This window comes from Mobula hypostoma, chromosome 2, assembly GCF_963921235.1.
Source record: "Mobula hypostoma chromosome 2, sMobHyp1.1, whole genome shotgun sequence".
Taxonomy (NCBI): domain Eukaryota; kingdom Metazoa; phylum Chordata; class Chondrichthyes; order Myliobatiformes; family Myliobatidae; genus Mobula; species Mobula hypostoma.
This window is the reverse complement of record NC_086098.1, coordinates 214,221,802-214,237,035: the sequence shown is the minus strand read 5'-3', so window position 1 is coordinate 214,237,035 and position 15,234 is coordinate 214,221,802. Positions and strand designations below refer to the sequence as shown.

Here is a 15,234-nt window from a genome sequence, read left to right as displayed (position 1 = left end):
AGTATACTACTTTGGATACTGTTGGGCGGGGGGGGGGGGTGACCTACTTTGGGGAAGCTGAAGTGACCAGGTCTTTGTCACTGAGTCTTATGCTATGGCTCAGAAGAGAGGTGAAGAAGACTGCAGTGGTGATTGGAGATTCCATAGTCAAAAGAAGAGATGAGATTCTGTGAGCACGATAGACACCCGGATGGTATGTTGTCTCCCAGGTGCCAGGGTCAGGGATATCTCAGATTAGGTCCGTGCCATTCTTAAGGGGGGGGGGAGCAGCTAGAAGTCTTGGTACATATTGGCACCAATGACATAGGTAGGAAAGGTGAGGAGGTCCTGAAGAGAGATTTTAGGGAGCTTGGTAAAAAGCTGAAAAACAGGACCGCCAGAGTAGTAATCTCTGGATTGCTGCCTGTGCCACACACTACTGAGGTTGAAAGTAGGCTGATTTGGCAGATGAATATTTGGCTGAGGAATTGGTATAGGAGCCAGGGGTTCCAATTTCTGGATCATTGGAGAAGGTATGACCTGTACCAAAGGGACGGATTACACTTGAACCGGAAGGAAATCAATATCCTTGAGGGCAGGTCTGCCAAAGCTGTTCGGGAGGGTTTAAACAAATTTGTATGGGGAAATGGAACCGGACTGAAAGTGCTGAGGATGAGATAGTTGGTTTACAGAGGCAGTGTGTAGTAAGACCGCTAGCAAGGAAAGGCTAATGATAATGCAAAATTGCAGACAAGAAAATGAGTTGTAATGTTAAAGGTGCTAAAATGAAAAAGGGTGAACACAGGACTGAAGGTGTTATATTTAAATGCACACAGTATACAGAATAAGGAAGATGAACTTGTAGCACAGTTACAGGTTGGCAGGTATGACATTGTGAGCATCACTGAATGAATCGTGGCTGAAAGAAGATTATAGCTGTGAGCTTAACGTCCAAGGATACACATTTTATCAAAAGGACAGCCAGGTAGGCAAAGGGGGTGACATGGGTGTCTGGGGTGAGGCTAAAGGGAAAGATCCTCAATCTCATTTAGGATTGAGATGAAGAAAATGTTCTTCATTCATTCAGAGATTGCTGAATCTGTGGATTTTCCAACATTCAATGTAGATAGAATTCTAAAGGCTAAAGAGATTAAGTGCTATTGGGTGAAAGAAGGAACAAGTTAATGAATTGGAAAGGCTGAATGACCTACTGTTTACATTTCTCCACATAATAGGGTCATTTGAGATATCCACAATATATCACACTGAATAAAAATTAGACATTTTAAATTCATTGTGGTGTATTGTGGACTTCTCTGATAAAAAGTCAATCTAGAAAAATATAATGAAGTGCAATGTTCACATACCGAGATTAATTATTTACAAAGTATATTGCTCCAATGAATAAGAATTGCCAATAGCCGTATAGTGTCAGTGAACCTACAAATCATGAGTGAAACTATTTTCTCACTTGCTTGGGATTTACAAAAAATCCAATCATTACCAGCTTAAAAATGGAACTATGGCAAATTGGCATCCTGTTATATCAAACCTGACTCTCAGTTCACACATTAACAATGTACTACTCTGGAAGGCAAGTTTTGCTCTCAAAAATCTCGCTCCTTTTCTGCTGATACACAGAATGCTGAAAGGAAATCGTGCTTGAGTATCAAGTGAAAGAAATTCAGAGGAAAAACTTAGAAGGAAAATAGAGAAGGATTAATTCGACACAGTTGGGAAGTGAGTTGTGTAGGTATTCAATTTTAAGTTGTCTGTAATAAAGTGAAGAATGCAAAGCAGGGGTTAATGAGAAATTTCTACATATAAAGCACAGAAAGTTGAGCCAAAGGGAACATTTGAGACAAAAGGCATTGCATCTTTTAACAAGACAATGTTCTTTAAACGCATTTCATTTAAATCACCCATTAATTTTGCTCATATGTGGTTTTTTTTCATATACTACTGTTAACACTGCTGGGACCTTTTCACCCTTCCTGTCAATTCCATATTCACGTGGCATTTTCCCTTTAAAACCATAGGATACAATTCTGCCAATACAGTGTGTAAATACTTCCAGTTATTTATGACAGTTTGATTATTAATAGATCAAGTATCAGATGTATATAATTCTCTATTCACAAAGTAAAATAAAAGGCAAGTAAACTATACTTTAAATTTAATACTTGCACAACTGCTCCTTCAGAGTATTTAATTGGCTATGTCAGAATGAACAGTAATGCTCAAGATTAAAACTTATTTTTTCCCCTCAGTATATCATAAATATATATATTTTTTAAGAGTATACATTTAACATTGATATTATAATAAACCAAAGAGTTCAGTTATATTCAAAACACACTGGCATTTGCATTGTGATAAGTTAGTATTTTTATTGAGAATGGGGATTGTGCAGGTGGACCAGGATAAGACTCTGTCAGCATATGATAATGCATTCAAAATAATAAACTTGAATTTGAATGTGAAGGATAAATCTTCTGTGTTTTTGTTTGTAATACAGGATTTCGGATCTAAATGTTTTACAAACATTTAAAAAATTAAAGTGTGAAATCACTGTAACAAATAAATAACAAGTGCAAGCAAGTATAAAAAGATTTTCCATCAAGTAAATGGAGCCGTAGATCAAAAATGTTAAAAGATTGTTCCATAATAATTAACAAAATGATAACTTTTTTTTCTTAAATTGGCATTTCCTAAAACAAACTGCCACAGCTGACCATCCGAAAAGTTAATCATTCAACTGAATGAGACGTGACTTGTGATAGTAAGGAGCTCAGTTGTCATCTGCTTCAAGGTTAATGTTGTTTCCGAATTTTGCATACAGCTGAACTTTAAGATCAGATAACACCTGCTGAATGGCTTCCACACGAGACTGCAAAGTCTGGATCTCATCTTGAAGACTTTGCTGAAAAATAAAGTAGAAACTTATCAGGGTACAGTTAAGCTAATGGATATACAATAATAATTTAATTTGTGGATTATTTAAATGTCTGAAACAAAACTGGACAACTTATTATCATTGGGTGTATTGGGTCATTTTACAATCAAAACAAACAAAATGCACTAGTGGGGTCAAAGACAAAGTGGATTTTCTGTTAGCCAGGCCAGGCAGTACCATCCTTTGCATGACATGAGCTGTCAGCACCTCAAACCATCACTGCTTCATTCTGCTGGTATTTTGCCTGTGTACAGAAAATAAGAATTGACAAGATAGTCATGTACATAGCAGAAACAGGCACTTCTGTTTACACTGTCTGTGAACTTCAAGTAATCCCATTTACCAGCACTTGGTCCATAGCCTTCGTCATGTTGTTGATTTAGGTGCTCAACTAAATATTCAAATATTGTTGGAGTACCCACCTTCATCATCCCATCAGGCAGAACATTCCAGATTCTAACCATCTGACTTTCATAAACATTCACTGACGTTCAAAACTATTAAAAATCAAACTTATTATTAAAACATGTGCATATAATTATCTTAATATTTGTTACCAACATATTTTTAGTTAATTATATTACTTTGAATTTAGCACTCTTCCTCACAATCCTACACATTCCAACAAAGCAATGCAAAGTCAGGAAACTCCCAGTGAGCACTCCTCAGGAAGTTTGGACAATTTGTGCAACACTGCAAAAATTCCTAATGCCTCTGAAAGGAAGTACATTTCTCAGAAAGCAATTGTCACAGAACGTAATGTCTAGTTAGCAGAGCATTTCAATTTCCTGCTTCAGCCTCCTGTCACAAATCACCACTTAAATCGCATTATACACTCATTAAGACAACACTGCTGCAAAAATAACTTTTTTTTAATACCTGGCCCTTTTTAGACAGAATGAAAGAAACAGGACCAGGTAGGAGAGATCTTCTGTGACTTTCACTAACTTAGTTTCTGGCTGGATGTTTTCCTCCATCAAGAAAGACTACTTGTCTAGTATATTATTCCTGCTTGGATGCACGTCTCAGTTTCATGATCTGCTCCTGGTCTTAAATAGGTAACCTTTTGCCACACAGCAAATTGCTACTTTTCAATCACACTTTAGGTTTGGATATCTCCCAAATTCATACCTCCCCCAAATGAAATTGCTTAAATACAGACTTAGTTCAAATAAAACAACATTGAAATAAGTACATTCATTTGCATTGTTATATCCAATTCCTCAAGATTGTCATAACCGGGGGAGATAGTGGGGATGAGCTCCCACTACCTATTAAATGCTCCTAATGCTGTGCGTCTCAAACAGCCTCCAACAACCAGGCCTTCACATGTGGCTTAGCTACTAGGCCTGGTGGAACAGTTTCTATTGACAGAAGGAGGGGCAAAGGTGGGTTAGTGATGCCTCAAAACCAGTTGCTTTGGGTAGATGGGACTCGTCAGCCATGTTTGGCAGCTTATCTAGGAGAAGGAAAATTGATCTCAAACGTCCACTGCCCTGGAGCTATACCTACTCATGGGAAAGGCTTTGGAAGTAGACCCCGAGGAAAAATCTGAAGCTGGAGTTCCTAAGACATTCCTACATGGAGTTCAATGCTGATTGACAACTCTGGCAACAGCACTGATGCCAAACCACATTGGTCTCTGCATTTGCTTTGGATTCATCGGATTCATGGAGAAGGAGAGCCTGCTGCATGGGCAACAGCTTGCTCACCAAGTCGTACTCGCCTGCCTTGAGCATCACAAAGACCAATAGGACACAACATTCATGGTTGACCTCAACCAACAGAGCATCGCAGTTATATCCAACTATCCTCCCCCAGAAAACCTGACAAAAGCTTGTTTTATTCCTGGCTTATAGTTCTCAAACTACTGAGAAGAGTATAAGGGAACAACTGGTAAAAATTGAATAGGACACTGAATTAAAAAGCAAGCACAAACAAAGCATAAACAAACTCCAAAAGGACAACAACCAGTACACCAAATCGGGTGATGAGTACAAATTATGGCTAAGCATTTGGTTCATCAGTTAGCAGTTTCAGTAGCCAACTAAAAAACCCATTGTATTTATTACAGTTTTAAAGCAATTAACAATTTTAACATAATTAAAATTGTAAATTAAATAGTCAAGGAAGTAAATTCTTGATTATCACTATAGCTCCAGGCAAAATATTGTGAGGAAATACAAATAAACAAAATGAATATGCAGCTGAAGAAATGCTCAGGAAAGAAGAGTTCCACTTCATTTAATATTTGTAACAATATTAAAACAGGCATCATCAAAATCTGCCTGGGAATTTCAGGGGTGAAGTTGGGAAACACATCAATGTACAAAGAATACTAAAGATTTGGTCTGTCCTCAAGAAGTCATCATTTAACAGGTAGCTGCTCTAAGTAAGTAAGGAAGTTTCTAGCTTTCCCCCCCCCCCCGTTAGTACATAGCCAGTGTATTGATAATGGATCCAGAGGTAGTAGAATGCTCCTTGTATGAAATGTGGTAGATTTGCAAGACCTCCAGTCTCTCTGATAACTACATCTGCACGAAGCAAATTGAGCTGTACTTCCTTAAAAACCATGTTATGGAACTGAAGCTACAGCTCGATGACCTTCAGCTCATACAGGAAAATGAGGAGGCAATAGAAAAGAAATAGTCACCCCTAAGTTCCAGGAGACAAGTACCTGGGTGACTGTCAGGAGAGGAAAATGGTATGCACAGCCAGTGCAGAGCACCCTTAAGGCTGTTCCACTCAATAATAAGTATACCATTTTGAATATTGTTGTGGGGGTGGGGGGGACTTACTGGAGGAAGCCACACCGAACAGGTCTCTGGCACGGAGTCTGGCTCTGCGGCTCAGAATGGAAGGGGAGAGAAAAACGCAGAAGTGATAGGGGAATCCATAATTGCTGTGGACAGTGTTAGAATGGTTATTTGCAGCTTTAGCTCTTCGAGGCATCAGTGAAGAGAGCCTTGTGTGAGAGAAAGTGGAAAAGCTGTTGGTAAGATTTTTTTTCTCCCCAATTGTTTTTCACACTGGGAATGCCAGTCAGGACAGTTGAATGTTCCTCTTGCAATAATTGGGAAGGCAGGGAGCTGCCCAGTGTCCCTGATGACTTCCCTTGCGAGAACTGCATCCAGCTACAGCTTCTGACACTCTACGTTCAGGAGTTGCAGCTGGAACTGGATGAACTCGTGGCTGAGAAAAGGCCATAGAGGCCATAGTTGGGAGCTTAACATCAAAGAATATACTTTCTATCAAAAGGACAGGCAGGAAAGCATAGGTGGCAGTGTGGCTCTGCTGGTAAGAGATATAATTACTTCTTTAGAAAGAGGTGACATAGGGTCAGAAAATGTTGAATATTTGTGTGTGGAGTTAAGAAACTGCAAGGCTAAAAAAAAATCTCGGGAATCATATATAGGCCTCCAAATAGTAGCCAAGATGTTGGGTTGATATTGCAAAGGGAGCTGAAAAAAAGCATGTAATAAGGGCAATGTCACAATTGCAATGGGGGACTTCAATACGCAAGGGGATTTTGAAAATCAGGTTGGTATCAGATTGCAAGAGAGGGAATTTGTTGAAAGCCTACGAGATGGCTTTTTACGGCAGCTTGTGCTCAAGCTTTATAGGGGAAAGGCTATCTTAGATTGGGTGGTGTGTAACAACCCAGATCTTATTAGGAAGCTTAATATAAAGGAACTCTTAGGTGGCAGTGATCACAATGGAATAAAGGGAATTACAGGGGCGTGAGCGAGGAGCTTGTCCAGGTGGATTGGAGGAGGATACTGGCGAGGAAGAGGACAGAGCAGAGGTGGCTGAAGTTTCTGGAAGTAGTTCACAAAGCACAGAATATATGTGTCCCACAGAAGAGGTAGTTCTCAAATGGCAGGAGTATGCAACCATGGCTGACAAGGGAATTTAAAGACTGCATAAGAGCCAAAGAAAGGACATATAAGGTAGCAAAAGGGAGTGGGAAGTTGGATGATTGGGAAGCTTTAAGATCCAACAAAAGGCAACTAAAAAAGCTATAAGAAGGGAAAAGATGAAATATGAGGGCAAACTAACCAATATAATAAAGCAGGATTCCAAAAGTTTTTTCAGTTATATAAAGAGTAGAAGGGAGGTGAGAGTTGATTTTGGACCACTGGAAAATGATGCTGGTGAGGTAGTAATGGGGGGACAATGAAATGGCAGGTGGACCTAATGAGTACTTTGCATCAGTCTTCACCGTGGAAGACACTAACAGTGTGATAGAGGTCCATGTCAGGGAGCAGGGGTGAGTGGTATTGCTATTACAAAGGAATAAGCAGTAGGCAAACTCAAAGGTCTTAAGGTGGATAAGTCACTTGGACCAGATTGACGACATCCCAGAGTCCTGAGAGAGGTCGCTGGAGAGGTAATGGGTACATTGGTCGTGATCTTTCAAGAATCTGTTGATTCTGACATGGCCCAGGATGACTGGAGAATTGCAAATGTCACTCTACTCTTTAAGAAAGGAGAAAGGTAAAAGAAAGGAAATTATTGGCCAGTTAGCCTAACCTCAATGGTTGAGAAAGTGTTGGAGTCTATTATTAAGGATGAGGTTTCAGGGTGCTTGAAGACTAATGATAAGTCAAAGTCAGCATGGTTTCTGTGAAGGGAAATCTTACCTGACAAATCTGTTAAGAGTTCTTTGAGGAAGTACCAAGCAGGGTAGACAAAAGAGATATAGTAGATGTCATTTACTTGGATTTTCAGAAGGCGTATGATAAGGTGCCACACATGAAGCTGTTTAACAAGATAAAATCCAAAGGCATCACAAGAAAGATATTGGCATGGATAGAGAAATGACTGACAGGTAGGAAGCAGTGAGTGGGAATAAAGGGGGCCTTTTCTGGTTGGCTGCCAGTGACTAGTGATGTTCCTCAAGGTTCAGTATTGGGACCACTACTTTCACATTGTTCGTCAATGATTTGGATTATGGAATTGATGACTTTGTGGCAAAGTTTGCAGATGATACAAAGATAGGTAGAGGGGTAGATAGTGCTGTGGAAGCAATGTGATTAGAGCAGGAATTTGACAAATTGGAAGAACGAACAAAAACGTAGCAGATGGAATACAGTGTTCGGAAATGTATGCTAATGCATTTTGGTAAAAGAAATAATGGTGCAGACTATTATCTAAATGGGGAGAAGGTTCAAACATCGGAGGTGTAGAGGGACTTAGGCGTCCTCATACAAGACCCTCATAAGATTAATTTATAGGTTGATTCTGTGGTAAGAAGGCAAATGCAACGTTGGCATTTATTTCAAGGGGAATAGACTATAAAAGCAAGGAGATAATGCTGAGCCTTTATAAGACACTGCTCAGGCTGCACTTGGAGTATTGTCAACAGATTGGAGCCCCATATCACAGAAAGGATGTGTTGTCATTATAGAGAGTCCACAGGAGGTCCACAAGAATGATTCTGGGAATGAAGGGATTAACATATTAGGAGCATTTGGCAGTTTTGGGCCTGTACTCTCTGGAATTTAGAGAATGCAGGGGGATCTCATTAAAACCTACCGAATGTTGAAAGGACTAGAGAAGGTGGATGTAGAAAGGATGCTTCCTCTGGTGGGTTATCCAGAACTAGAGAACACAGCCTCAAAATTGAGGGCTGACCTTTTAAAACAGATGTAAGGAGGATTTTTTTTTGCCATAGAGTAGTAACCTGTGGAATGGTCTGCCAAAAACTGCAGTGCAGGCCAAATCTGTGGGTATATTTAAAGAGGAAGTTGATAATTTCCTGATTGGTCAGGGCATCAAAGGATATGGCGAGAAGGCAGGTGTTTGGGGTTGAGGGGGATCTGGGATCAGCCATGATGGATTGGTGGAGCACACTCAATGGTCTGAGAGGGCAATAGATAGGACATACAGGTGTCCCCCGCTTTTTGAACGTTCGCTTTACGAAACCTCACTGTTACGAAAGACCTACATTAGTACCCTGTTTTCGCTTTCAGAAGGTGTTTTCACTGTTATGAAAAAAAAGCAGCGCGCGATACAAAATCAGTGCGCAAAAAAAATCAGCACCGAACAGCCGCTCTCCCCCGGATTCAGAACTGCATTCCAGCCGGCATTGATTAAACACGTGCATGTGAGCAGTCATTTGCAAGATGAGTTCCATGGTATCGGAAAAGCCTAAAAGAGCTCATAAGGGTGTTACACTTAGCATAAAACTAGACATAATTAAGCGTTTCAATCGTGGTGAACGAAATAAGGACAAAGTGAGCTTGGCTTGTGGAAGCTGACGAACATGATGTTGAAGAGGTTTTGGCATCGCATAACCAAGATCTGATAGATGAAGAGCTGATTCAATTGGAAGAAAAAAGGATAACAATCGAAACCGAATGCAGTAGCGAACTGAACGTGAAGCAACAGCGTGAGATTTTCACTGCAATGATAAAGTACGACTTTAATTTTGAAAGGGTACGTAGGTTTAGGGGATATTTGCAAGATGGTTTGAGTCCTTACAAAGAACTGTGTGATAGAAAAATGTGCAAGGCTCAGCAGTCAAGCAAGCCTTCCACATCAGCCACAGCAGACAATGAACCCCGACCTTCGACATCGAGGCTGGCAGAGATAGAAGATGACCCGCCTGCCCTAATGGAAACAGACAATGACAAGATGACACCCCAGTGTCCCACCACCCCAACCCCCAGACCACGGACAGATACCGATTCGCAGAGAATGCAGCAGTAACCAGGAGACACACAGCACATCTTTAAGAAAAAAGCCGAAATAAACATGCTAATTAATTAGGTGCTGCCCGACACGTAATTGTCAGCCCAGATCAGAGACGATGCAATCGGAAATCGGCACTGATCTGGGCCGACAATTACGTGTCCGGCGGCACCTAATTAATTAGCATGTTTGTTTCAGCTTTTTTTCTTAAAGACGTGCTGCGTGCCTCCCGGCTACCACTGCACTCGGGCATGCTTCACGGATCGGTATCTGTCGGCGGCCCGGAGGGTGGGGGCCACTGCACCACCCAAACCTGCGACAACTCAGCCTAACACGCCATCATCAGTGTGCTCGGCGCTGTCCCGATTCCGGTAAGTGATAATACACTGTACATACATTATTTCTACTTTATATTGGCTGTGTATTTTTACGTGTTATTTGGTATGATTTGGCAGCTTCGTAGCTTAAAGGTTACTGGAGAGAGTGTTTTTGCCAACAGCACTTGCGTGAGATTTTCACTATGGAGAACAGTGCAGTAATGATTGTGGAAAAGTATTTCTACTTTATATAGGCTGTGTATTTATCATATCATTCCTGCTTTTACTATATGTTACTGTTATTTTAGGTTTTATGTGTTATTTGGCATGATTTGGTAGGTTATTTTTGGGTCTGCGAACACTCACAAAATTTTCCAATATAAATAAATGGTAATTGCTTCTTCGCTTTACGACATTTCGGCTTACGAACCGTTTCATAGGAACGCTCCATCTTCGGATGGTGGGAGAAACCTGTATATGTTGTAAATAGGCTTGGACCGAATGAAAATGAAAGTAAGCTTTCCAGTGAAGTATCCACTAAATAAGAACAATGTAACAAAAAGAATAGAATGCAAGGACGACCCTTGGATGAATCCAGAAAAATGCACATAAGTGGAAAAAAAAGATATTGCTGGAAATGTTGGTCGGCGTTGAATACATAAGAACTGAGTAAAAAGAGACAATCTAAGGATTGTGGAAGTTCATGTTTGACAAATTTTATTGAATTTTTTGATGAGGTTACTAGGAAAGTTGATGAGGGTAAAGCGGTGGATGTTGTCTATATGGACTTCAGTAAGGCCTTTGACAAGGTTCCACACGGAAGGATAGTTAGGAAGGTTTCTTTTCTTCGGTATTCACTAAGGAGAAGGATATTGAATTGCGTAAGGTAAAGGAAACAAGAAGGGTAGTTATGGAAAGTATGACGATTAAAGAAGAGGAAGTACTAGTGCTTTTAAGGAATATAAAAGTGGATAAGTCTCCGGGTCCGGACAAGATATTCCCTAGGACCTTGAGGGAAGGTAGTGTGGATATAGCAGGGGCTCTGACAGAAATATTTCAAATGTCATTAGAAACGGGGATGGTGCCGGAGGACTGGCGTATTGCTCATGTGGTTCCATTGTTTAAAAAGGGTTCTAAGAGTAAACCTAGCAATTATCGGCCTGTGAGTTTGACGTCAGTGGTGGGTAAATTGATAGAAAGTATTCTTAGAGATGGTATATATAATTATCTGGATAGACAGGGTCTGATTAAGAACAGTCAACACGGATTTGTGCGTGGAAGGTCATGTTTGACAAATTTTATTGAATTTTTTGAAGAGGTTACTAGGAAAGTTGACGAGGGTAAAGCAGTGGATGTTGTCTATATGGACTTCAGTAAGACCTTTGACAAGGTTCCACACGGAAGGTTAGTTATGAAGGTTCAATCGTTAGGCATTAATATCGAAGTAGTAAAATGGATTCAGCAATGGCTGGATGGGAGACGCCAGAGAGCAGTGGTGGATAACTGTGTATCAGATTGGAGGACGGTGTGTAGCGGTGTGCCTCAGCGATCTGTACTGGGTCCAATGTTGTTTGTCATATATATTAATGATCTGGATGATGGGGTGGTAAATTGGATTAGTAAGTATGCAGATGATACTAAGATAGGTGGCATTGTGGATAATGAAGTAGGTTTTCAAAGCTTGCAGAGAGATTTCGGCCAGTCAGAAGAGTGGGCTGAAAGATGGCAGATGGAGTTTAATGCTGAAAAATGTGAGGTGCTACATTTTGGTAGGACTAATCAAAATAGGACATACAGGGTAAATGGTAGAGCATTGAAGAATGCTGTAGAACAGGGGGATCTAAGAATAATGGTGCATAGTTCCCTGAAGGTGGGATCTCGTGCATAGGGTGGTGAAGAAAGCTTTTGGTATGCTGGCCTTTATAAATCAGAACATTGAGTATAGGGATGTAATGTTGAAATTGTATAAGGCATTGGTAAGGCCAAATTTGGAGTATTGTGTACAGTTCTGGTCACCGAATTATACGAAAGATATCAATAAAATTGAGAGAGTACAGAGGAGGTTTACTAAAATGTTGCCTGGGTTTCATCTCCTAAGTTACAGAGAAAGGTTGAACAAGTTAGGTCTTTACTCTTTGGAGTGTAGAAGGTTGAGAGGGTTCTTGATAGAGGTGTTTAAAATTATGAGGGGGATTGATAGAGTTGACGTGGATAGGCTTTTTCCATTGAGAGTGGGGGAGATTTAAACAAGAGGACATGAGTTGAGAGTTAAAGGGCAAAAGTTTAGGGGTAACATGAGAAGGAACTTCGTTATTCAGAGAGTGGTGGCTGTGTGGAACGAGTTTCCAGCAGAAGTGGTTGAGGCAGGTTCGATGTTGTCGTTTAAAGTTAAATTGGATAGATATATGGACAGGAAGGGAATGGAGGGTTATGGACCGAGTGCAGGTTGGTGGGACTAGGTGAGAGTAGGACTTCAGCACGGACTAGAAGACCGAGATGGCCTGTTTCCGTGCTGTAATTGTTATATGTTATATGGTTAACAATACTGGATAGAAGATAAAGTCGTTGAAAAAATGGCTATCAATTGTCTTAAAAGGTATCAAACAGCGGAATTCATCAAATCAAATGGCCAGGAGGGAAGAAAGGTGGGAACAGAAAACAAACGAGAAGCAGAACCCTAAGCAAAACCAACTGAGTAGATCGCTCATCTTAATGGTAAACAAATCCACCACTCGTTCACGTTGATATTAGAAATAAGTGAAAACATAATAAAGCAAATTTATGAGGTTTAGATCGAAGAAAGTCATCCCAGGATGATTGTTAAAGAAATTACAAATATTTTTAAAGCACAAAAAAAGGTAACAGTTTCATGTGGAGAAGCTGAAACCGTACAATTAAAATTTAAATTTCATTCGATAAGACACTTCACTAATCACACTATTCACACAATGCTATTTTTTGATCCAGTTCCAAATCCCACACATACTCTCAATTCAACATCAGATTCTGTCCTTTGAGCTTGAAGACAGAGACACATTTGAAGGATAATGTTAAGAAGCACTGATGATTTCAAAGCTGAGCAGGTAACTGAGAAAACCTACAGCTGCAGAAATATAAATGCATCATCTTGAAATCAAACAAGCCTAATGTTCCCCAAAACAAAAATATCAATCTAATTTTCCCATGCAATATGAAAATAACTGCAACAGAAAATTACTTATTTGGTACAATATTTCAGAGATATTTATTTTCAATTACATAAACAGCTTGATAAAATTTCATGTCTATACAAAACTTTATAAAAGATGTCATTCAGCACACCATCAATTTTTTAGCCTGTTCCATATGTATAACCCTTCTAACTTCATTTTCACTAAGAGTAGTTCATTTTGCAATTACAGTGCCTATAAAAAGTATTCACCCCCCCCGGACATTTTCATGTTTTGTTTTACAACACTGAATCACAGTAGATTTAATTTGACTATTTTGACACTGTTCAACAGAAAAAGACTCTTTCGTGTCAAAGTCAAAACAGATCTCTACAAAGTGATCTAAATTACTTACAAATATAAAAGTGAAAATAATTCATTACATAAGTATTGTTTCTTTTCAAGTCAGTATTTAGTAAATGCACTTTTGGCAGCAACTATACGTGGATAGGTCTCTACAGGTTTCCCCCGCCATCCGAAGGTAAAGCGTTCCTATGAATCGGTTCGTAAGCCGGAATGTCGTAAAGCGAAGAAGCAATTACCATTTATTTATATGGGAAAATTTTGTAAGCGTTCGCAGACCCAAAAATTACCTACCAAATCATGCCAAATGTAACACATAAAACCTAAAATAACAGTAACATACAGTAAAAGCAGGAATGATATGATTAATACACAGCTTATATAAAGTAGAAATACTTTTCCACAATCATTGACTGAACTGTTCTCTGTAGCGAAAATCTCACGCAAGCGCTGTCGGCAAAAACACAGTGCAAGCGCTCTCCAGTAACCTTTAAGCTATGAAGCTGCCAAATCATGCCAAATAACACGTAAAAATACATAGCCGATATAAAGTAGAAATAATGTATGTACAGTGTAGTATCACTTACGGGAATCGGGAAGACAGCTTGCCGAGCACACTGATGGTGGTGTGTTAGACTGAGTCGTTGGAGTTTGGGTGGAACAGTGGCCCCCACCCTCCGGGCAGCAAACTGATACCGATCCACGAAGCATGCAGGGGTACAGTGGTAGCCGGGAGGCACACAGCACATCTCTAAGAAAAAAGCCGAAATAAACATGCTTATTAATTAGGTGCCGCCCGGCACGTAATTAATTAGCATGCTTATTTCGGCTTTTTTCTTAAAGATGTGCTGTGTGTCTCCCGGCTACTGCTGCATTCTTTGCGAATCGGTATCTGTCCGTGGCCTGGGGGTTGGGTTGGTGGGACACTGGGGTGTCATCTCATCGTTGTCTGTTTCCATTAGAGCAGGCAGCTCATCTTCTCCTATGACTGCCCGCTTCGATGTCAAAGGTCGAGGTTCATCGTCTGCTGTGGCTGATGTGGAAGGCTTGCTTGACTGCTGAGCCTCCCACATTTTTCTATCATACAGTTCTTTGTAAGCACTCAAACCATCCTGCAAATATCCCCTAAACTGACGTACCCTTTCAAAATTAAAGTGGTACTTTATCATTGCTCATTCGGTTTCGATTGTTATCCTTTCCTCTTCCAACTGCATCAGCTCTTCATCTACACAAAATAATCTGCAGATGCTGGGGTCAAAACAACACTCACATGCTGGAGGAACTCAGCAGGTCGGGCAGCATCCGTGGAAACAATCAGTCGACGTTTCGGGTCAGAAACCTTCGTCAGGACTGTAGGGTGAAGGGGCAGAGGCCCTATAAAGAAGGTGGGGGGAGGGTGGGAAGGAGAAGGCTGGTAGGTTCCAGGTGAAAAACTAGTAAGGGGAAAGATAAAGGGGTGGGCGAGGGGAAGCAGGGAGGTGATAGGCAGGAAAGGTGAAGAAGGAATAGGGGAAAACACAATGGGTAGTAGAAGGGGGCAGAACCATGAGAGAAGTGGTAGGCAGCTGGGGGAGGGGGCAGAGTGACATAGGGATGCAACACCTCATATACCGTCTAGGTAGCCTCCAGCCCCTTGGTATGAACATAGAATTCTCCAGCTTCCGGTAATTCCCTCCCCTTCCCCTATCCCTATGTCACTCTGCCCCATCCCCCAGCTGCCTAGCACCTCTCTCATGGTTCCGCCTCCTTCTACTACCCATTGTGTTTTCCCCTA

At 40.6% G+C, this 15,234-nt stretch overlaps 1 protein-coding gene across 1 annotated transcript in view; it reads right to left on the bottom strand.

The window, feature by feature from the left end:
- Nucleotides 1–339: 339 nt before the first annotated feature.
- pfdn4 (prefoldin subunit 4) overlaps nt 340–15,234 on the bottom strand; it is a 31,437-nt gene continuing 16,542 nt past the window's right edge. Inside the window, exon 4 of the mRNA XM_063031221.1 lies at nt 340–2,902. Within this exon, the coding sequence (XP_062887291.1) occupies nt 2,771–2,902 (132 nt within the window). The 3' untranslated portion in view covers nt 340–2,770. The remainder of the gene's footprint in view (nt 2,903–15,234) is intronic.